The 25,236-nt window shown below is 37.8% G+C and overlaps 1 protein-coding gene across 1 annotated transcript in view; it reads left to right on the top strand.

Annotated features, from left to right (window-relative positions):
• ASAH2 (N-acylsphingosine amidohydrolase 2) overlaps positions 1-8,392 on the top strand; it is a 70,225-nt gene extending 61,833 nt beyond the window's left edge. Inside the window, exons 19-21 of the mRNA XM_045854286.1 lie at positions 1,448-1,507; positions 4,205-4,293; positions 6,265-8,392. Of these exons, the coding sequence (XP_045710242.1) occupies positions 1,448-1,507; positions 4,205-4,293; positions 6,265-6,454 (339 nt within the window). The 3' untranslated portion in view covers positions 6,455-8,392. The remainder of the gene's footprint in view (positions 1-1,447; positions 1,508-4,204; positions 4,294-6,264) is intronic.
• Positions 8,393-25,236: the final 16,844 nt, after the last annotated feature.

The raw sequence follows: 25,236 nt of genomic DNA, 5'->3' as shown, positions 1-25,236 counted from the left end.
AACCCTGTTAAGAACACCAAAGACTTGTGCTCTTTTTCCCTTAAGTTTAGTAGTATTAAGGAATAAGCATTTTTCAGTTTTTGGTTGATACCAGAAGTGTCAAGATGGTTATTTTTGATGGTTCTGTCCACATATGTGGTTGCTTTTTGGGGGAGAGGACATACTGACCTCCATTCTGTCATGGCAGAAGTGCCTATACCCCTTCCTTTTTTTAATTGCTGTTCAAGTACAGTTGTCTCCATTTTCCCACCACCACTTCCCCCTGCCCCCCCATCTCCCACCCTCCATTCTTCCCCCCTGTAGCTTTGCCCATGGGTCCTTTATACATGTTTCTTAAAGACCCTTTCCTTTCTTTCCCTCATTATCTCTCTTCCTTTTGAATTGGCATTTTGGATTTGTAGTGGGGTTGTTTTTCATAGTTAAGATGAATGAGTAAACAGGGAACTGTGAATGTAGAAAAATATCAAGGAGAAGAATACTTTTAGAATTAGGATAATCTGGCTAACCAGGTACCAGAAATAACATTTAGTTTTTAAATAAACCATAATACCGGCTGAAGGGCCAATTGCTCTTATAAATGATATATGGATTTTTTTCAGGAGATTCTAATTGATTGTTGTTGGCACATTTTGCTAACTGTTGATAAGGTTGGCTAATTTGGTAATCTCACTGGTGAGAATGAGTCAAAGGAGATAAAATGAATTGATGACAGTAATCCAGAGTTAACAGCAAAGTCTATGGTTGAGCAGCACATCACCTCTGTTCAGAGAGTCAACACTGATTCTGAATCTGTGGAAAGTTTTTATTTAAAAAGTGTTTTTAATGTGAGCTAGGTATTAGAGGGTGAGTAGGAGTACTCACCAGCTCTGGGATGTACAGATGGGAGAGGGCTTAAGGTAGAAGAGTGGGTGGAAACTTATCTGTAAAGAGTCTTGTGTACCATGGTAAGTGATGGGAGCCTATTTATTTGTTTGTTATTTTAAATATACCTTTATGGATGTATAAGGTAAGGTAAATACACACCCTGTCACTCCATCTTGTATCTTATATGTGTAAGTCATGGAAAGTTTTGACTGCTCTTATTTAATTTAGTCCACTTCCTACATGTGTGTGGGAGGGAAGTACAAGAAAATATCAAAGGCTGAAGAAGACACTTTAATGTGCTGTCATAAATGTAAACTGTAGCTCTGCATCTTCATTGATACCTGAGTCCACCAAGGGAAAATTCATTGGCAAAAATTCTGGAGCAATTTGCTGGCCAAAGATACCTGTATCCATTGTTGTGAGGGTATTATATCTAATATTCACAGAAGATAATCACTTGATCAAATAGAATAAAATATATACAGGTACCCCAAATCCTAGAATATTTCATAAATAATGGCCCAAAGCTATGCACAGCAGAAACACTTTTATTAGAACTCATAAAATAAATTTTTGTTTTCAGGGAGATGTTGCTGAAGTTACATTTGTAGGCGCTAACCCAAAGAACTCAGCAGAAAACCGGGTAAGAATCAATGATTCTTTTTACAAATTTAAATGCACCTTTTAGCTTTTCATTCACTTGAATATTGCTTTAGAGATTAACAACAGGAAGGCAAAATGTCCCAACATGCTTTACATCTTTTTTCTTCTAATTTTGTAGATGTGGGAAAATTTTCAGTGGGAACAGTTAATGTGGAATTGAGCCTGGTAAAAAGCACACAGGAAACCTTTAACTGTCTTTACTTAGGACCACATATAACACAATGTATGGGAAACTGCCTTGTCTGTTGAGATGTAAATTTGAGTAAAATCCCATTTATTGTATTCCAATTTAGAAATTCCACTAAATTTGGAAAAATAACCCAAGGGTGAAGAATGAAGTGTTCCTTTGCTTCCTCCTTACTTCCTCTTTGGCTCCTCTCCTCATGCTCCGCTGCCCGGCCCTGCCTGTACTCTGGCGGAGTGACCATGGAACCCTGCCTGGAGTGTGCTCCAGGCTGGGAGCCCGGACCCATGCGCTTTACTTTGTCTTGCACTCTGAGTTTCCCTGTTCTTTGCTACCGACCATACTAGATAGTTATTTATTAATCTTGAAAAATGACAGGTCTAATGTAAAAACAGATAATATAGGAGTGCTTAAGATAGAATGTGAAAGGCCCCTCTATTCATAAACCTTTTGAGAGGTAATCACTGTTAATATTTTGTTATGTATCATTTTATATTTTTTGTTTTATTATATATGTATGATAAAGTATACCTATAGATATATAGATATTCTATGTATATATCTGTATATATAATATCTATGAATGAAATGAAGTGATTTTACTCCTCTGAAGCTCCCTTAGAATGTTCTTATAAGTACATGAGCAGTAAACAGACACATTCTAGTTGTAAAAATTCAAAGAATTAAGAAATATAGAGGAAGAAGGGTATATGAAAGTGATTTCAAGGTCAGATTTGTTTTTACCGTGGTTGAGGATATGTTCACTCTGTTGATAAGCCATACTTTCTTGGGTCCATTGTCACACCCCAAAATAGCTCTCTTCTAAATGAACCTTTCCATTTGTGTTCATTAAAATATTATTATTGCTGTTGATAACAATTGCAGCAATAGGACATTGTCAAAAGGGCATTGGGGAAAAATGTTCTGATGCTTGGATAATTAACACCTGTTTGAAATAACTTCTCTAGGTGTTCAAGCCATGCCAGAATATTTACATGCTCATCACATTACTTTTCTGAGGATAGCCAAGTGTTGTAGTAAAACTGTAGGTTTAGCTGCTATTTGATTTCCTTAGGGTGAATAAATATTAATACTATCATCATTATTGCCACAAAGAAGCAGAAGAAAAAAATTCTTAAAGTGCTATAGTGAGAGTAAAATTAATTTCTAAGAAGCTTCTGGGCACAAAACAATTTCTCATACCCTTTATTAGTAATAATCATCATATCCTCACCACTATCGAATGCTCACTATTCACAGGTATTACTCTAAAGTGCTTTATATACATCACCACATGAGTTGAATATAATGTTTTCTACCATCCAGTGAGTTACATTTTATCATCCTAATTTTATTTAGGCCTGGAGAGGTTAAGTAACTTGCATTAACTAATTGCGTATCTGGAGGTGATTAAGGCTGGGAGGTGGGGGAAGGATAGTTGTATGATTCAGAGGTGCAGTGGCCTACATTTGGTCTCTGATCTGTACTCCAGACTCAGCAACAAGGGCCCACTCTGTTTTCTACCCCATCCAACACTCCCCAATGTTCCTCTGCCCTAAATGGCCAGAAGTAGTTCTTTTTAGAAGTCACTGTGGTTATGAAAATTTCTTTATTGAATATAATACATCAGTTAAATAACTAGAAAAATATTCGAAACAATCTTTTGTCATAGATGCAATTAAGTGATCCATTCACAAAAGTTTATTTGAATACCTGTAAATGGCAGGTATAATGGGCTGCGAAGGACAAAGGTGTGAATTAGACATAAACCATGTCCTTAAGGACCACAATATAAAGATTTTTGTGGAAAAAAAGGAGATTGGTAGCCTGCATATCTTTTGATTTGTTATATTATTCAAATCTGTGCTTTATTTGAAGCTGAATTCTTGGTCTGAAACAATTTATTATAGCAATTTTCCAATGGGAAAATAAAACTTGCTTATGATGAGCTTTCTAGAAATGCATGATGAAATATAGGAATTTCTTTTAGCACCCCAGGACAAAGAGGATTTATACATTCTTTTCCATTTTTTCACTGGGGGAGGTATATTTATGAATAATGCATATACCTGGAGATGGAAAGATGAGAAGGTTTTCCCATTTTCTCTCCTAAACTGTGAGGTGACTAGAGAAACTCTTGGAACATAGATCAATATACATGCTGTGAAAAGGTTTGACTTATGCCTTTTTTAAACATCAAAGTTTATTTTGTCTCTTCTCTGCCCTGATTTCCCAAATTTGCTATAAGCTCTGAAATTATGCATTATTCAATTTTCTTAAAAAAGTAATGGATTTTAATACACTGAATAGACTAACATCATGAAAATATTGCATAGAATATTAAGAGGAACACCTAAGAGTTTGGATGAAATGCTGACACATTTTTACTCGAGGTATTGGAAGGTTAACATGAAGTCAGCAAGGGGTGTCTTGACAGACACATTGCTTCTGTGACCGTTAAGTGTCTGATCAGGTGTATTAATTGCATTTCAGACCCATCAGACTTTCCTCACTGTGGAGAAATATGAGAATTCTTCAATGGGATGGCAGGTGGTACATAATGATGCCTCCTGGGAGACTCGGTGAGCATGTCTTGAATATTTTGTCTTTTGAGCCTTGAAAACAGCTTGTTAGTGATGTAGGGAAAACAAATGGGAAGACTGGCTCAGTACATGATATTAACGATGTCAAGTTCCCAGCTGTCTGGCCATATTTGGTTGATTTATTAGACTTCAATTCTATTTTTCTATAGAACTGTGATGTATGCTTTTGTAAGATTAGGTGCTAAGGAGGTTATGGCCTCCATTCTTATAAACATCTGTTAGTTTTTTCCCATGGTCAAAGACATTACTCCTAAAAGCTGTCGAGCCTTCTTGAAAATTGGCTGAAAGGGGTGCTGGGTGAAGGCAATGAGATATCTCTGTAGAGCCTGACATTCCTTCTGAAAAAATAATGAGTCTATACCCACAATGTGTCGTGTGTTTGGATGTGGCCAATGATTCTTCACTCAAATGATGAAAACACAAGAGCCTGAGTGTTGAAATCTTACTGACTCAAGAAAGAAATATGCTCATGGAGTTTCTTCCCAGGGCCCTACTGCTGTAGCTTTTGTAACCACATATAGTGCCTGAGCTGAGTAGATATTGTGAAGATTTAAAAGTGTGTCTAAAATAAGAAAATGTTTCTGTTCCCTACTTTACAAATTTTGCCACAGGACAGTGGCATGGAAGTGGGAAAAAATTGGGCAATTGGTTTCTAATTCAGATAACCTTAAACAAAGTGATTATTTGTGTGTTGGTTTGGCTCACGTGGTTGACCAAAAATAGAGATTTGACTGTGTTGTGGCCCATTTGATAGACATACATAAGTATGGGCACGCTTTCTCCTCTGATCTTAAAGTCTCCTGGGTCTAGGTGATTTAGAAACAAGTAATGAATACATATTTATTGTTAGCATAAGGTTATACAGAGAGTAAAGAGCTGTGACTTATTTTCAAAAGCTCAAATCAGAACAGCAGTCAACACTGAGATTACGTATACCTCTCTGCCTTGCTCAGCAATAGTAGTGCCATCCACTGTTTGTTGAGAGCACAGGGCTTATTGCCGAGAAACACAGAATGTCAAGCACATCCCTACCTCAGGGGATTTACTCTCTACTTAACTGAGGCTATTAGTCTGTTGGCCCACTGTATCTCTCTGTATCCCAAAGAGTATTTGAACACTGTGTCATGGTCTATAAGGACCAATGTGTCCGACTCCATCTGTTTCTATCATCTCAGCCACACTCCCACAGTTTACCATTCCCCGATTCCACTGACCTGCATCCTGTTCCTTGGCTGTACCAAATTTACTCCCACTTCAGGTACTTTGACTCTCTGTCTCCCCTGCCTAGAATGTTCTTCCTCTAAACATCTGTGGGTTCAGTTTAAATGATATCTCCTTAGAAATACTTCTGCCCCTACTTTCTTCATGTTACATATCATTTTAAAAATCATTTGTGGTTTATTTGCTTATTGCCTTTCTTCTATCACCGAGAAACACAGAAACTGTGGACTATGTCTATCTTGCTCCATGAAACTTAAGACCATATTTATCTTGCTCATTAGTGTATCCTCAGAATAGAGGCTAGCACATATGCTCATGAAATATATATTTTAACAAATGAATCTAGATGTGAAAAGAAGTGTCAGTTGAAGCACAAGATGACAAGGGCTAAAAGGATGGTATAGGAGTTCTAAAGCAAGAGACATCTGTGTAATGAATATCAGGTAAGATTTCCTGGGATGGACTGAGTTTAGGTAGTTAGAAAGGTGGACCAAGCAAAGGTATTTCTACAAATGGCTATTCCTTAAAAGTCTTCTTCTAGATTCTAGAATCTAGAAACTAAGTATTTATGTCTGGTTTGTTCATTGCTATACTCTGAATATCTAGACTAGTGCCTTGCTTATGGTAGGTACTCCTTGAATGTTTATGTAATGAGTAATCATATTTTTTTTCTAACTACACATTGTGTAAGAGTAAAATCTGGTTTGTTTGTTTGTTTCCTACCAACAGTTTCTATTGGCACAAGGGATTACTGGGTCATAGCAATGCAACGATACAATGGCATATTCCAGACACTGCCCAGCCTGGAATCTACAGAATAAGATACTTTGGACACATTCGGAAGCAGGAGTTTCTCAAGCCCGCTGTCATACTTTCATTTGAAAGCACTTCCTCTGCTTTTGAAGTTGCAACTACTTAGTGAAAAGTTGTCACAGCATTTAAAGGACAGCATTTGCTCTGTATAAATTACATAACTGATTTCACATGAGTGTAAGCCAGTAAGATGACTGTATAATTTCCCCAGTTTAAAGTTTACTGCTAATGGGACACAGGTGTGTTGTGGGTGTGTGCATGTGTGTGTGTGTGGGTGTATGCATGTGTGTGATGGGCCTGTGTTCCATTTACCTTGCTCTAGTAGTTTTGTACCTCATGGTCTACAGCATGATTTCCCTTAGGAACTTGTGACTGTTCCCCCAACATAAAAGCAATAGTTCCCCCAACATAAAACCTCGGAAATGTTAGTAAGAGTGGTTGAAGATGTGTGAACAAACTTTAGACTATTTATTTATAGAATTATTGAATGTTAGCACTGGAAATGTTTAAAGAGATCATTTAGTTTGGGCCTTCATTTTGCAGGTGGGAAAATGAAATTTTATAAATTTAAGATTAGCATGAAGCTATCGGACATTTCCCCCAGCCACATTAAAAAATATCATATGAACAATGACCACAAATATATAAGCCCAGTTAGAGAACAAACGTAGCATGAAAATTAGCATGCCAGTTTTTCTATATTGAGCATAGCCACTCAAAGCAGTCACTCTGTGGCTCATATGCCCAATCCAGGTTTGTTGTTGATGCTCAGATCATTTCTGGAATTGCCTTCGAGCCCACTGACAGAAAGTGAGATGTGATATTTTGATCATGCCTTGTGTTTCCCTAAGTGCCCTTATCCCACTAAATTGTGTCTCTTACAAGACTTCTTCTCAGTGAATTTGACTACTTTCACTAATCAAATTGACCACAAATCGTTGCTATTAGTGTAGATCTTAAAAAAGTGATATTGACTTGGAAGGGAGTCCTCAAAGGGGAGGCTCTAAATTTACTTTATTTGTTCTTTAATCATTCACTCACTCACTCATGGACCCATTCAATAATAAAATATTCAAGGCTTATGCTCATACTCAGCATTGTACAAATGTGTGGTACAGTGATAGTGAGCTCAGTTAGTGAGATCATATTTGGGATGCATGTATAAGTGTCAAAGGTGACTGTTTTTTTTTGAAGGAGAAAATAATCAATTCAATACACAAATTCTGGGTAGGTATTTAAAAACCAGTGATCTTCAAGTCACTTCTCATATATCTTCTGTGTTTCTGTGTTGGGTACTCTAATTTTGGAGGAAAGAGACTTCAGACAATTTGGAAAAAGCTATTTTGAAGTTATTTTGGGGCATTAAGACATACTCAACCTAATGTCCCAAAGAATGAGATATGACAATATGATATTGATTGCCTGGCAGTATTAATTGCATTTAAAGTTATCCAAGTTAACTAGGAGCTCGCAGCCTGTAAAATAAACTTCCAAAAACCAAGTCATGCTTTTGCATGTGTGTAAAACATTCAGCAATTTAGGGAAAAATCAACCTTTATTTCAAAAGCAAACTTATTTTTAAAGTTTGAAATAGTAATGGTATTACAATGATAATATTAACATCCATGTATGTAAGATTTGAACATGCACTGGTATGAACCTGGAACACTTTTTGATGAGTCAGCACTCTGCATTACAGGTACCACAGTGATTTGCTGGAGCATGAAAGGACACCATAAAGCGGCTGATCTGATCTGTTAATGTCAAAACACAGATTCAGTCTGTGTCTGTGGCTCTTTGGAGCCAAACCATGTGGAGAAATCCCCTGAACCTGATGGAGAATGTGGAAACTGAGGGAGAGGTTAGATTGGAGGAAGAATTCTTTTGGAGATTTTGATTCTGGTGTCAAAGTGTCTGTGTTTTATTTGTTGTACTCCATTCACTCTAGTTTTAAGGATGCTGTGACTTTGAAAAGTACTGTATGATCCCTCTATATTTTTCAATGAGTACTATATAAATTGTCAATATTGAACAGAATGTTTAATAAAATAATTACCCTTGGGAAAGTATTTTCTAATGAGAGGTGAGGAAGACAAATGAACACTTTTTTTTTTTCTTTTTAAGAGGTGGAACAAATGGTGATGGATCCCCTGTAAATTAGGTTGGAAAGCAATAGAAATGACCGGTGTAAGTAACCCACCCAGACATCAGAGAACCACTTCGTCAGTTCCTTCCTGCCCTCCAAAGAGTTACTGCTGGCAAAATACATATGGTTGACACTTTTTTACAACTAGGGCAACTGAGAGTTTCCTGGGCAGGTAGTTAATTGTAAACTTGTTTTATAAACCAATTCTAAACAAAGAGGCTAAGTATGAATGTACTTGTGAATATCTTTTTCCCCATTTACTCTCTCTCTCTTTTTGTAAGATTTTATTTATTTATTTTTAGAGAGGGAAGGGAGGGAGAAAGAGAGAGAGAGAGCAACATCAATGTGCGGTTGCTGGGGGCCATGGCCTGTAACCCAGGCATGTGCCCTGACTGGGAATTGAACCTGCAATGCTCTGGTTCACAGCCTGCGCTCAATCCACTGAGCTACACCAGCCAGAGCTTTCCCATTTACTCTCTTAATTCTTCTCCAGTATAAGTAAGTGCATGTCCTTCTCTAATATCGGTATATGGGTAATCTTTAGCCAGAAGATTTCAACACTACATGATTTTTTTCATGTCTCTAGTTCTTCCAAATAGTGTTTTTGGTTCCCAGTATCCTGATCTGACCTTTTATAGTGGCTTTTGAGAATTCATGTTGTATGGAAAACCAGAGAGGGAAACTTGCATATTTACCACAGGATTGGTTAGAATGCATTCAGCTATCACTAAGAAACTATTCCTGATCAACAGGGACCCAAACACTAAAATCATTTACAATATCCTGCAGCATAGATGACAACTGCAGGTTTGGGGTAGCCACTCAATGTTGTCAGTGGCTTATTTTTTTTTTAATCAACTAAAGATATGTAAGTATAACCATTCCTTTTTTTATTCTGGCTGAACTTCTACTTTTTAAAAAATAGGTCATTGAACTATAATTTTATTTTTATGACTTAAAATTTTTTATCACATTTTTTTCCATTACCATTTAACCCCCTTCTACATCACTCCTCCCTGCAATCACCACATGGTTGTCCATGTCCATAAATCCTTTTTCTTTTTTGCTCGATCCTTTCACCCCAAGCCTCCCCACCCTTGGCTGTCATCCTGCTTTATATCTTTGAGTCTGCGGCCTTTTCTCTTAATATATTAACTTTAACTCTTAGTCTTATCCCCTCAGTTGAAAGATGCCTGGGGCTACCATGTGTCTTCATACAATAGCATGAAGCAGCAAAAAGGAAGAGTAGAATTCTTAGAACCAATTTATTGGAAGGAAGAAAATATTTGTAGAATCACAAGTAGAATTTTCCTTATATTTTCTTATCTAGAACTGTGTCATGATGGTATTTTTAGCCTCTAGACAGGGAGGTGAATTCTCATAGCAAGAAAGAAGAGATGGTGGAAGTAGCTGTTCTCTGAGTGTGTCAGCCCAAATGTTTGTTATGCTGCACCTTTAGAAATTTACTTCTCAATCCCATTATATGGTCATCAAGGTCAGCTATTCTACATCTTGTCAGCAGGAACTCAGGCTGATGGAGGCTCCCATTCAAAGCCTGCATTTTTGATTTAAGGAACAGGGATATATGCTTCCAGGATTGGGGGATGTGAACATGGGGAATCATGCACCAGCTCTTAAACCTTCCACCTAGATGGGATACAAATCAGTTTTCACATCTTATGGGTAAAGGATAGAGCAGTCTGTTTGTGATCAGCCTTAATGGTGACCGCAAAAGGCAAACCATCATATCACTATCCAACTTAATGGCTCTTTGAAATGATTGGAGCTAGTTTTATTCTAGGAAATGTAGTTTAGAAAAGACCACATCTTAGTACCCTGATGATGACAGTACTTACTTTCTGTATTGCAAAATGTATGCATTCATTCAGGAAATTTACATTGAGCACCTCTATACTGATAATATACTGAGTGGCAGGCATTATGCTAAGGCCCAAAGATAGAATAATGATGAAGGCATAGCAAATTGCTGCCATCAAGGAGCCTAGAGGTTAATAGAAGAAGCAGACAGGTAAACAGGCAATTCTGTATGCGGTGACCCATACTGTGACAGTAATTTAGGGTGTTAGAGATGGTCTAACACCTCACATGATCATGGTGATAGTGTGGTAAATTTCCTGGAAGAAATAACATTTAAACTAGGGTTTAAAGGATATGACAGCTAGGAGAAAGGTAAGTGTGTGTGTGTATATATACATGCATGTGTGCAGGACAAGTAGACTATTCTAGGTAGATGGATACCACATAGTTTATCAAAGCTATATAGAGTATGAGGGAAAAGTGGTCCGAGATGTCGCACTGAACTTTGCCTTTCTAAATAGCAATTTGGTTTTACATTTGTATCAACATTTTCTCTCTTGAGATTCATTTATAACATAGAGGGCTTGAATATATTTCCCTGTTACTATACTAATGAAACACAACTTTTATAAACAAGGATACTGGTTTTGGTTTCCAGTGAACCAAACTGGGTGTCAGCCTTCTGTGTTCATGGGTGGTAACCCTGTCTCTTGGAATTTTCTTTATGAAAAGACTTCTTTTGCTTCTGTCCATCTTATATTTCCAATCTTGATTTCTCTCTTTTTTTATGCCTACTAATTTGGCAAATGCAGCCAATAAGGACCATTCTATCCCTTTAGATGGAGTCTATAAATACAGGGCAGGCATTTGTATGTTATAAGTATGTATAAATACTAAAAAATGGACCCACCCACATAAACTTAAAGTACCTTGGCAAGTATAATTTCAAATTATCAGATACTCATCCTCTGTTCATTTTTTTCTGTCTGTGTCTTAGGATAATGAGCAAAATAGAAGCCTGGGTTATTGGCTCAACATCAACCAGAGGAAAACAGATCTACCACCCTTCAGGTGTTGGAAAAGATTGGGTTGATTGTATTCTCTGTTTTATTATAGCTTTCCTATTCAATACAACAGATTCACCTTTTCCATAAGACCAGGCAAAGTTAAATGAACACAGTAACTTAAAATCCAAGAGCAATTGTAAGCTTGGCATAAAGTCCAACAGATACCCACCCCACCCCCTAAATGGCCAAAAAACCCATATGAAAATGCAGAGAAAAATGAGGTATGTTTGGAAAAAGTCCTACCATTGTTAATATAAAAAGAACTGTTTGTGCTACCTCGATGTAACCTGGCAGCCAAGGAGAGTGGATTGGAATGAGCATGTGTGAACAGTGGTGACTTCACTGTAGTAGTCAGTGGGGGCAGTAGATGCCATTGAGTAAGCATGTGTACTGTGTGACCATAGCTTTCAAAATGACTGAGTAGAGCAATGAATCTGCATCGAATTTTGCATTAAGCTTGAACATTTCTCTTTGGAAACTATTCAGATGATTCAGAAGGCCACAGTTATGAGAACTTGGTGATTGGCAGCCTCATCACAACAATGCACCCACTCATGTATCCTGTCTCGTGCAGAGTTTTTTGGCAAAATATCAAATCACCCAGGTGACTCAGTGCCTCCATAGGCCAGATTTGGCACCCTGTGACTTTGGGCTTTTCCCAAAACTAAAATCACCTTTGAAAGGGAAGAACTTTCAGACTATTAATGAGATTCAGGAAAATATGACAGGGCAGCTGATGGCAACTGGGAAAACTGTATGAGGTCCCAAGGTGCCTACTTAGAAGGGGACTGAGATTTCATTGTCCTATGTACAATGTTTTTAGTATTTTGTATCTTTTTCAATAAACGTCTGTAATTTTCATAGCGCGTGGCTGGATACTTTAAGGACAGACCCCATATATCCTTAAGTGGAATTTCAATAACTTAGTATGTGTGATTTTATAAATAAAGTCGGTGCCAACATGATGAAGAGAGTATATACTTTGATGTTTTTCCAACACAGTGGGTGGTATTGTGCTGACCCAGTGCCATTGTTTTATCAGTTCCTCTTAACCTGAAGTCCACAAATGTAAAATATTTCATTGGAGTGAGGGGTAGCTTATAGGCATGGGGCATAAATGGGAAGTTGTATAAAGCGAAAGGAAGAACCTAGACTTTAGAGTCAGGTTAACTTGGATTGAATTATGGCTATGATGTGAAGACTACTTAACATCCCTGGTTTATGAAATGGTGATGGCAATAATGACCTTCTATGATTGGTATGGACTTGTGTATATGGTTAAGAGAAAATATTCTGGAAACTTACTGGTTCACATTTATTCAGTGTCAGATTCTGAGGAAATTACTCAATTTCCTAAAGTCATAGTGTCTTAATGGATCTCAATTTCTTGTTTAAAATGAGAACAATAAAAGTACTTACCTTTTTAGTGCATGAGACTACATTAAGATAAGGTTGTTGATGCAGTGCTTCGCTTATGATACATGTTTAATTTATTTAGCTGTTAATTAATGTAGCTATCATTGAGTGCTATATAAGATGATGTATCTAATCTAAGTACCTGGAAAAGAGTAGGAAATAAAAATTCTTCCATCATGAACTGAATCCATGATTTGTCTCAAAAATATTATGCTTTTCCCAATATTTTTCAAAGTTATGCTCTAATATTAACGTAGGAAGAACTGGATTGGGCGGATAACAGGCCATTAGAGATATTAAGGTTGAGAAATAATGGAAGTCAAAATGTGGGATGGTATAAAAGCCTATAGTTGAAATGGACACGACTTAGTGATTGACTATGTGGAGAGGGGGGAAAGACAGAGTTTTAAAAAATAAAACCCTGAAACACTGTTGGGGTGATTTGACAGGACATCTAGGTAGCAAAGGCCACACACAGAGAGAAAAGTGGAGTGGGGGCATTGGAAAGAAATTGGGACAAAACATAGAGATATGGAAAGCAACAATTTCAAACTGATAGTAAAATTCAAGAAAGCTGATGACTTTGCAAAAAGGAGGTCCTATAGGATGGTGAAAACAGGCTGGGATGGTAGGCTTTTGAGGAACCTCCACTTTTAGGAGAGGGGAGGAGGAGGACCAGAAAATGCTATTACTAAGAAGAAGAAAAAAATAGGAGAATTAGAAGAGTGCAAAGAAAGAATTCCAAGAAGGTCAATGATATCAAATGTTGCAGAGAAGCTAAAAAGGGTTAAGGAATTGAATTAAGACTTTGAACCTTAAAAGTGAGCAGTGGCATAAGAACAGAAGGGAATATGCAAGAGGTGAAGTATTACTGGTTGACTGGATTTAGCAGAGACAGTGTCCATTCCATATCTGCTCCCCCATTCTTCTACAGAGATGGTTCTAACTGGTCACAGGAATAGGACTACATTTCTCAGCCTGGTTGTAACCCAGGACTGCATCTGACAGCTGGCTATAGCCAGCTGACTATGTTCTGTTGAGTGGGATAAGAGAAATGGTGTGTTCTGTATTCCCACTTGCACTTTCAACAGGAATAGTCATACACTCCCCTGCTCCAGTTCCCTTCCTGATAGCTGTGGAATGGACATGATGACAAGAGCCAGAGCAGTTGCCTTGAGCCCAGGGATGGAAGCTTCATGCTAAAAAAGATGCCTGGGTTCCTGATAGTGCCTGATAGTCATATTATCCCCCAACTGCTTGTTCTCAGATGATTTACTAAAGGGAAAAGAAACTGCCATTTCATTTTTCACTATTGCATTTCATTGTTAGAATAGCTGAAACCTGTCTTCTAACCACTATACTGAGTATTTGGCTCCCATGAAGGCCATGATTTAGGGTTATTTATTTCTATTTTGCCTAGAAGAAAATCAACATATTTGTATACAATCAGAAACTAGATCTTTGCAAGTGGACTCAAGGAAAATGGTATAGTGACTAACTTTCTCTCTTCCTCCCTTCTTCCCTCCCTCCCTTCCTTCTTTCCTCCCATCCATCCATCCATCCTTCCTTCCTTCCTTCCCATCTTTCTGTATTTTTCACTCTCTCTGGCTGTTGGGTTGAATTGTGTGCCCCAACAAGATGTGTTGAAGTCCTAATCCTGAGTACCTCAGCATGTGACCTTGTTTGGAAATAGAGTCAGTGTAGATGCAGTTAGTTAGATGAGGCTATCCTGGAGTGGGACAGGTCCCTAATCCAATGTGGCTAATACATTTATGAAAAGAATGCCATGAAAATAGAAGTGCACACAAGAAGCATGCAAAGAGAACATTAAGGCAGAGACCTGAGTTCTGTGTCTATAAGCCAAGGAATGCCAAAGATTGCCAGTAAACCACCTACCAACCCTTCATCTTGGACATGTAGCTTCCAGTACTGTGAGGCAGTATATGTATTACTGTTGTTTAAGGCAGCCAGTGCATGGGATTTTGGGATGGCACTCCTGGGAAACAAACACAATGCCCAAGGGATTAATTTTTGCTTTTTTTAGGCAACTGTCAAAAAGATTCTTGGGTGACTTCCAGTTTAGAGGACCTGGTAATTACGTCTGTACTTTACTTTCCTGGATAATATGGTCACTTTATGGCAACTGGTCTCATTTATCATTGGTTGCTTGTGTCATCTATCACTGTCAAAGACTATAGTAAATTCTGAAACTAATTTACATATAAAAAGCCAAATAAATCAGCTATGATAAAGCTCTAACTAAAATTTTATGGAGAATAAACATTTTGTAATTTTGGAAATTGATATTTTATGGGTTTTGGGTAAGATTATGAATATCTATTATATACTTATAAGATGACAGAATAAGGACAAAAATAACTATGCATGTTTATTAGCAGCTCCTATTGGACTGAGCTGTTTTTTCCTCTCTGATTTGTGTTGCACGTATTATAAGGTCTGCAACAAATACACAACAGGTCAGTGTAGACTCCATCTTCCTGTTTACATGGAGGTGAAAGAAATCATGATGCACTTGAAGAATGTGGTAGTGCTAGTTTTAAATTAAGGCAGAAAATGGTTTTATTCATGTAGAAAGGTATTGCAAAAAATAGTTATAGTGACTTTTCTTCTCCCTATGGGTGACTCATTTCTTGTTTAAATAAATGACTACTTAATTAGATTCCCACCCACAGTGCACAAATACTCTTTTTCTCCACATCCTCTCCATTACACCTCTCTTGTCTTTTTGATGATAAACAATGATGTTCTTGTGGTTTTGATTTCCATTTCCCTTATAATTAATGATATTGAGCATCTTTTCATGTACCTGTTAACTATATGTATGTCTTCTTTGGGAAGATGTTTTCTCAGGTCCTTGGCCCATTTTTAAATTGGATTTTTGTTGTCATTGTTGAGTTGTATGAGTTTTTATATATTTTGGATATTAAACCCTTACCAGATGTATGGTTTGCAAATATTTTCTCCCATTCTGTAGTTATTTACTTAGTTTGTTTTTATTTTTTTTTAGGTTCAGTTGTTGTTAGTTGTGAGTTTGTTGTCATTTTACTGTTCATATTTTTGATCATCTTCTTTTTCTTAGATGAGTCCCTTTAACATTTTATATAATAAGGGTTTGGTGATAATGAACTCCTTTAACTTGACCTCATCTGGGAAGCACTTTATCTGCCCTTCCATTCTAAATGATAGCTTTGCTGGAGAGGGTAATCTTGGATGTAGGTCCTTGACTTTCATGACTTGGAATACTTCTTTCCAACCTCTTCTTGCCTGCAAGGTCACTTTTGAGAAATTAGTTTATAGTCTTACAGGCACTCCTTTGTAGTTAACTGTCTCCTTTTGTCTTGCTGATTTTAAGATTCTCTCCTTATCTTTAATCTTGGTTAATGTAATTATGATGTGCCTTGGTGTGTACTTCCTTGGGTCCAACTTCTTTCGGACTCTCTGAGCTTCCTGGATTTCCTGGAAGTCTATTTCCTCTGCCAGATTGGGGAAGTTCTCCTTCATTATTTTTCAGATAAGTTTTCCATTTCTTGCTCTTCCTATACTCCTTCTGGCATCCCTTATGATCCAGATGTTGGAATGTTTAAAGTTGTCCTGGAGGTTCCTAAACCTCTTCTTCTTCTTCTTCTTCTTTTTTTTTAATTCTTGTTTCTTCATTCTGTTCTGGTTGAATGCTTATTTCTTCCTTCTGGTCCAAACTGTTGATTTGAGTCCAATTTCCTTTCTGTCACTGTTGTTTCTGTGGGAGGCCGCTCTGTGTGGTATGGGCCCAATTCCCACTGGGAGATGCACAGGACCCACACCCATGGATAGGTTCTCCCGTGGGGAATCAGGCCTGCAATGTACCTAGGCTGCTATGAGTCTTGCTTTCTGCTAAAACTCCCTCACCCTGAATTGAGGACATTTACTGCAAAGCAGCTTTCTAAAATCCGTACTAAACCTTCCAAGGATGAGTGTAACAGGTCCAACTACTTTTGCCTTTTCATTTGCAAATATCCCTCTTTTATGATGTGATTAGTGGCATTGGCTCCTTTGTTTTCTGTAAAAGGTAACCACCTAAAGTGAACCTGTGCACAGTAAATGAGGACTATCTTGTAATGTGTGGAGAAACCAAAAAAAATGGCCTGTCATGGTGGAAGCTGAGGTTTTTGCTCCCCTTGAGAGAAAAGCCATTCTGTCCCTTTTCTTCCATGGGACTCAGTAGTCTGTGTGAATGTCTCATTTCATCCATAATGACACGGACACTGCAATGCTGGTGTCTGCATCATGTTTCCCTGTGCATTTTCCTTTATTTCACTTTTCATAGCCTTCACTTTTTCCTCTATTTTGCAACCATACTCAACCATTTCTGTGAGCATTCTGATGACCAGTGTTTTGAACTCTGCATCTGATAGGTTGGCTATCTCTTCATCACTTAGTTGTATTTTTTTCTGGAGGTTTGATCTGTTCTTTCACTTGGGCCATTTTTTCATCTTAGTGAGCCTGTTACATTTTAAGGGGTAGACCCTTAGGTATTTGCCTGGGTGGGGCAACCCAGGTCACAGTGTTTTGGTCCTGTAAGTGGGGGAGGGGTCAGAGAGGAAACAGTGCTGCTTGCTCAGCTCTCAGCTGGCTTTCAGTCATATCCTTTGCTAACCACAAGCAAATTGTACCCTTCTGGTGCTGGTTCCTGGGTGACAGGGTTTGTGTACATTCTAGGACCCTGTGGTCTCTCCAACAAACTCTCCTGTGAAGCTGGGAGTTTCTCCTGCTGCCACAAAATTCACAGTTTTTTTCAGTCAGAGGCTTTGAGGCTTTATTTCCCCGTGCTAGAACCCTGGGTTGTGTGGTCTGTCTTGCTCCCCAGTTGTTCCTCCCAGTTTATCCACACATAAATGTGGTACTACCCAGTCTGCCATCGCTTGCCCAGTCATCTAGCTGCCACCTTGCCTCGAGTCCTCTCTGCCCCAGCTGTCTATCTCTACCTCTCCAATGGGTCTGGATGAATGTTTCTTGTTTAACTCCTTGATTGTCAGACTTCCATACAGTTCAATTTTCTGGCAGTTCTGGTTATTTTTTTGTTTTTAAATTTGTTGTTATCCTTCTTTTGGTTGTGCGAGGAGGCACAATGTATCTACCTACACCTCCATCTTGGCCCAAAGTCCATGTATCTTTTTGAGTTAATGTTTTTGGGTTCTTTGAATGAATAACCAAAGTGGAATTCCTGGGTCATATGTTAATTCCATTTTTAATTTTTTTGAAGAAACTCCACACTGTTTTCCATAAGGCCTGTACCAATCTGCATTTACACCAACAGTGCACAGGTGTTCCCTTTTCTCCATATCCTCACCAACACTTGTTATTTATTATCTATTGTTTTTTTACCCTCACCTGAGGACATGGTTCTTGATTTTAGAGAGAAAAGAAGGAAGGGAGTGGGAGAGAAGCATTGATGCCCAAGACAACATGGATTGGCTGCCTCATGTATGCACCCCTATTGAGGTCTTGTATGCACCCCTGTCAGGTTCTTGTGTGCACCCCAAATGGGGACTGAACCTGCAACCCAGGCATGTGCCCTGACTGGGTCAAACCCATGACATTTCAGTTTATGGGATGATGCTCCAACCAACTGAGCCACACCAGTCAGGGCATTCCTTTTTTTTTTTTTTCTCTCTCTCTCTGATAATAACCATTCTGACAGGTGTGAGGTGATATCTCATTGTGATTTTGATTTGCCTTTCTCTTAGTGATATTGAGTACTATTCCATGTACCTGATGGTCATTTGTGTTATTTGATAAAAATGTCTGTTTAGATATTCTGTCCATTTTTAACTGGATTTTTTTTGCTATTGAGTTGTATGAGTTCTTTATATATTTTGGATATTAACTTTTTATCAGACATGATTTATGAAAATTGTCTCCCATTCAGTAGGCTTTCTTTTTATTTTGTTGATGCCTTTTCCTTTGCTGTGCAGAGCTTTTTAGTTTATTGTGGTCCCCACTTGTTTATTTTTGATTTTGTTGCCTTTGCTTTCAGTGTCAAATCCAAAAAATCATCACCACAACCTATGTCAACCAGCTTACTGACAGGTTTTCTTCTAGGAGTTTTATGGATTTAGGTCTTGTCTTTTAAGTCTTATAGTCAAGTCTTTAAGACATTTTGAGCTAATTTTTGGTGTGGTGTAAATAGAGGTTCAGTTTCATTCTTTGCATGTGGTTGTCTAGTTTTCCCAGCACCACTTATTAAAAAGACTGTCCTTTAACTGTCATATATTCTTGGCTCCTTTGTCATGAATTAATTGACCATACGTACATGGGTTTATTTCTGAACTCTCTATTCTGTTCTAATGCTCTGCATGTCTGCTTTCATGCCAGTACCATAGTGTTGTGATTTCTATAGCTTTGTAATATAGTTTGAAATTAGGGCCCTGGCTGGTGTAGCTCAGTGGATTGAGTGGGGGCCTGCAAACCAAAGGGTCACTGGTTTGATTCCCAGTCAGAGCACATGCCTAGGTTGTGGGTCTGGTGCCCAGTTGGGGGTGCATGAGAGCAAGCACACATTGATTGATGTTTCTCTACCTCTCTTTCTCCTTCCCTTCCCCTCTCTCTCTCAAAAAAATAAATTAGGGATATTTTTATTAATTTTTAGCTGATCTTTATATGCTTGGTATATTGGCTCTTCTTCAGAATTTTATTAGTAATTTTTTTACAGTTTGTAGCATTTCTCTCTGCTAATTTAAATTTTTATTAGCCATATATTGCTTCTTGTTGTATTGTGCCTGCATTTTGAGTAAAAATACAGAAAATTTACTCTGCTTCTAAGTTTTAAGGGAATTTGCCCTTTTTTTTGTCTAGTGTTTAAATGGTTTCATTATTTACATTTAGAAATATAATCTATTTGTAACTTACCTTGGTGAGTTTGGAATCATACACCATTTCATCTTTGTACTAACTTCTTAAGTTAGTAATAGGACAATTTAAAGAGTTAGTAATAGGGTGCTAACACTTTCACTCTGGCTGGGTAGCTCAGTTGCTTAGAGCATCATCCCGATATGCCAAGGTTATGGGTTTTATCTCCAGTCAGGGCACATATAAGAAGCAACCAATAAATGAATAAATAAGTGGAACAACAAAATGATGTTTTTCTTTTCTCTCTGCCTTCCTGTCTTTAAAATAAATAAAATTAAAAAATTATTAAAGAAGTCCATACTTTCTTCACTGATGAGATTCTGTCTTTATTAACCACTACATTTTCAATGCACATGGTTCTAATGTACTTGGGTTTCTAGCTATTTGTTGAGAGTGTACCTAAACTTGTCCATGATATTGCTCTCTCCAGATCCAATTTGTGTGGTCAAGTGGTTTGTAGGAACCTTCAACTGACATTAGCTCCTTGATTTCATGCTCTAGACAATTGCCCACAGTGTCACAAGTAGATGTAAATTGCTGGTATGATCCCCCCGGTGGCCCTTGTGATAAACAGTCTCCCCTACTTCCCTGAGCCTTCCCATTTTGTGCCCCTTAAATAAGACTCTGTGAAGCTTACCAAGACCCTACTCTTCTTGCTTTGAATTGATGAACCTGGTCTCCATCCAAAGCAGTTCACTCACATTCCCTAATAAAGCCACATGCCTCAAGTTGTATGCTCCTTCTGCCTCTAGCCTGTCTGGACCACTGTGTGGCTCTTGAGACATGCTGTATAGTTTCTCCAGGACCTGTGAGTAATATATCTCTCTAATTTGGTTCCTCTTATCATCGTTGTGATCCTTGGTTAAATTTCACTGGCTCAACATTCAACACCCTAGGGCTCTTCTTAAGTAATGTTGATTTAACAAAGTCACATTTGTCCCCTTCATATTCCCTTCCCCCTGCAAACACCACAATGTAGTTCCATGTTCATGAGTCCTGTTTCCTTTTTGCTCAATACCTCAACCCCCTACCTCCCTCCCCTCTCCATAGCTGTCATCCTGCTCTCTATGAATCTGTCTTTATTTTGCTTGTTAGTACAGCTTGTTCATTAGATTCCACATATGAGTGAAATCATATGCTATTTGTCTTTCTCTGTCTTATTTCACTTAGCATACCATTCTCCAGGTCCATCTATATAGTCACAAATGGTAAAGGTTTTTCTCTTTTTTATGGCCAAGTAGTATTCCATTGTATAAATGGTAATAGGAAAAAATACAATAAAAAATTTAAAACAAAGAGATGAGGTGAGGGTAGCTCAGTTAAAGCACTGCCCGATAGGCCAAGATTGCTAACTCAATCTCAAGACAGGTCATATATAAGACACAAGAATACTTTTGTCCCACATATCCTTTTTATGCTACAAAACAATACGATTTGAAATATAGAGACTTTTACAATATGTTTTTCTAGCCAATAGAGTTTGCTCTGCCTTTCATTGCTTTTTTATTTTCAATATATTCTTGAATGTTTAGGCTTGTTTTTTATTCTATATGAACTCCATAGTTGACTTGTTTAGACCCCTGAAGATAGTTGAGGGTATTTTATTGGAACTCATTAATTTTATAAGCAAACTCAGGGAGAATCAACATTTTTACGATGCTGAGTCCTCTATTTGAGAACATAGTAGGAATTTTTTTTCAAGACTCCTTTTGTGTCTTTCAAGTAGTGTTTTCTAGTTTTCCTCATGAGTTTTATACATTTCTTGTTAAGTTTATTTCTAGCTTTTGTTGTTGTTCTTTTTTTTCATTATATTTCCAGCAAATTATTGTGAAGGCTATTGATTTCTGGATATTGGTTTTATACCTTGCTATCTTACTAAGGTTTCTTATAGTTTGTCAGAGAACAGTGGCCACGAAAAAGATTCTGATCTTGTTCTAGTGTTTCCCTATACTGGCTTTTTGCTGGAGCATATATATTTATCATGTTAAGAGAATATCCATCAATTCTCATGTTAGTGAGTATTCTTTACATGGCTGGGTATTTTGTCAAATGTTTTCTTGACATATATAGAATGATTGTTTGATTTTTCTCCTTAGCTCTATTATGCACCTTTGCATTCCTGAAAAATGAAACACATTTTGTAATGATATACTTCTTAATATAGCATTGAATTCTGTCCTCTGCAACAATATTCATAAATGAAATTGGTCTGAGCTTTGAGTACAACATTTGTCAAGTTTTACTATGCCTAGTATATTGACTTTATAGAAAGAATTTTGAAAATTTGAAGATTTTTTTGTACCCCCTCATACTGATTGGTAAAAAGAATAAAGGAGTGATGGACTCAAGGAAGCTTGTACCAAAGATGACAAGTGACATCTTGCACAAGTTCACTTGATTTATACTTCTTCCAATAAAATTTCATCTTTTAGCAACGGGAGACAGTTTTTAGTCTTATCCTTGTCTTATGTTCTTTTCTGAAGATAGGTAGAGGGGGTCTGGAGCTCCTCTAAAAACTAGAATAGTGCCCTGGCTGGTGTAGCTCAGTGGATTGAGCGCAGGCTTCGAACCAAAGTGTCGCAGGTTCGATTCCCAGCCAGGGTACATGCCTGGGTTGCAGGCTATAACCCCCAGCAACTGCACATTGATGTTTCTCTCTCTTTGTCTATCTCCCTCCCTTCCCTCTCTAAAAATAAATAAAATCTTTAAAAAAAACTAGAATAGTCCACAAATAAATTCCTAGTGGACCCTAGAAGAATATCATTCCAAAGAGCATACACTGGCCGAGCTCTTGCGAGGAACAAGGCATTGTGCCAAGTGCGGGAGAGGGGAAGAAGCCATGAATATGGCACTGGGAAGGAGGACTCTTCTTTACAGTATCATTTTTAATTGTGAAAATTGCAAAGTACACTGAATGTTTTTCAAGAGGGAAAATGGATCAATAAATTATGTTGCTCCACACAACGGAGTGCTTTAGTGTACTTAATGTGTGAACTAGAGCTATATATCTCAGATAATTATCAAAATGTGAGGCAAATAGGCAAATTTCAGAAGGCAAATTGCAGAATCATATAGTCTGCCTGTTACTAAAGTACAATTTACATAAAGTTTGAACACACACAAGATAGTACTGTGTACTGTTTTGGGATATATGCACTGGAATAAATGAGAAAGAATATGTGTGAGACAAAATTTGGGATGGTGGTAATTCTAGGGAATGTAAGGTCCATGGGAGTAGGGGTTTTGTTTTATATGTGGATGCATTCCTATTCCTATACCAGCACCTAGCACTTAGTAATGCTTGATCAGTATTTACTGACTGAAATCACGAGTAAATGGGGAAAATGGAATCAGGAATGGATTTACAAGGTCTTCAACTATAAATGGTACTTTTATTTAAAAAACATGAAGTAATTATGTCAAAACATAAACATTTGATAGAGGTTCATGGTGGATACATATGGATTCATTATGTTAATCTTTTTATCTTAAGTTTAGCATATACTGACATTTTTAAAAGAAGTGAATGCAGAACTGTTTGGTAAGAATGGGTGAGGGAAAGAGGGAATCTGAAAATGACAGATTTCAAATCTGGGTGATTGGAATATAGCAGTGCTGCTAAGAGTTGCAATTGCTAGATGAAAATTGGAAATGAAATGGAGGGTGGCAATAGTACTTTTGGATGCTTGATATTTAAAGTTCTGGCTGGATTTTACCTAGAAATACCCACTGAAATGCTTATTCTGACATCATCAGTAGTTGTGAGAAGAAGAGTAGCAGGACGTAGTTTAAGGGCTTCTCACCCAGCTTTTCTTGAAGTGGTTTCACAGAAACAAATTTGAAGCTGAAAAACCACAGGGAAAAAAATAAACATAGAAAAACCACAGAAAGTTCCTGGGAAAAAAACAGTATTAATAAAGGGCCTGTATTTAACTTAGGATTTATACCTGATTGCCTTAAAAGCCAACCAATAAAAGGCCTTGGCATCGGAAGGTGGTGAGTGTTAGGGCAGAAGCAACAGGAGGACAATGACATCCTAGGCCACTACAGCAGGTTTCCTGTGGGCCAGTGGGAAATGGGCCTGCAAAGCCAGCTGCACAAATACTAAGGGTTCCCGCAGACATGTTTTGGATTTAACTTCTAGCTGTTCTCCTCCCCTTCACCCAGTAAGGAGTGGGGCCACTTGAGACCAGACAGGGGCCTAGCACTTAATTATCTGGTCTTGGTCCTCAGGGCTTGTATTTAGTCTGACTCCTAGCAGCAGGAGATTAGACAGGGTGGAATAAAAACTCTTTAGTGAGAATCAAGAGACCTGGATCCCTGTCCCTGGTCTGTCATAAAGCATCTGCTAAGCATTTGGATAAGTTTCTTAACAACTCTGAGTCTTATCAAACATTTGATCTTAAAAGCTTCTGAACTCTATGGTATGAATTATAAATAGATTTCATCTTTGGTGTCTTTCTTGACAGACTCATAGTACCTGCCTGGAGAAGTATATTGAGAAGAATTGAGAGACAGTGTTTGGGTCCTATGGGAAAGGGTGCTCTGATTGATTAGTACTGTCTGTCATGGGTGGGGTCTAGACTAGTGGCTTCCAGATGGCCCTGTATCTGCCCTTCCAGATCTATGGAATTCTATAAATGCTCTTTTTCAAGGAAATAAGATATACAAGTAGTGTTTCCAGGAGGGGCAGAAAACTTTTTCTTACACTACTGCTCCCTTTTCTCCTCTAGCAAATTACACAAGTTCCCCTCTTAGCTGATAGACAACATCAAACACAAAAGAGCATTTAAAGAAGGGGGTGGGCAGGCTATTCCCCTCAGGATGAATCTGCATTTACTCCACAGGCTTTTCTCTATGTTAAATCTGCAGTGCCATCTACTGAATCAGACAGGAAATAATACGAAGACTTTAAAAGCAGGCCAGATGGCAGAGGAAACGATTTACTTTTTAAGACCGCATACTTTAATCTTGTTATTTAGCTGCACTTATATTTTGATAGGTGAACCCTTCTGAAAAACTTCCACACCATTTTTAACTCAATATTAATAACAATCATGAAGATGTTGTCATACATGTTGAACCACTTGTTTTCTTTTTTTAAATCAGTATTGTATAAAAACTCAAAATCCCAAAGTATACTTCTGATGTCCTTATAGCTACAAGGACCAAAGTAAAGAAATCTGGAAGGGAGAAGAGAGGCAAGTATATTTGTTAAGGTCTATTAGATTTTGCCTTCAAATTGGTATTCCCAGTACTATTTACATTCATTTGCATCATGAAAAATTCCGTTATCCAACAAGTTTGGGAACTATTTTATACTCAGTCCCTCTCTCACAGATTCACAATGCACATTAGGATAATAGAGGATTTTAGACACTCTGAAATTAAGAAATGTGTTTTACATAGTCTGATTCAATGCTTCCTAAATTCAGTTGAACATAGCATGCTTATTTTAAGGCATTTCAAATACTGGTCTCTCGCATGCCAGACTCAGTGCTAGCTGCTTCCTGTAGTTAACTGGTATATATCTCA

This window comes from Phyllostomus hastatus, unplaced genomic scaffold (assembly GCF_019186645.2).
Source record: "Phyllostomus hastatus isolate PE091 unplaced genomic scaffold, TTU_PhHast_1.1 phas_scaffold_1066, whole genome shotgun sequence".
NCBI classification, from domain to species: Eukaryota; Metazoa; Chordata; class Mammalia; order Chiroptera; family Phyllostomidae; genus Phyllostomus; species Phyllostomus hastatus.
Note: the sequence above shows the minus strand (reverse complement) of the source record. Positions and strands in the feature narration are given on the sequence as shown.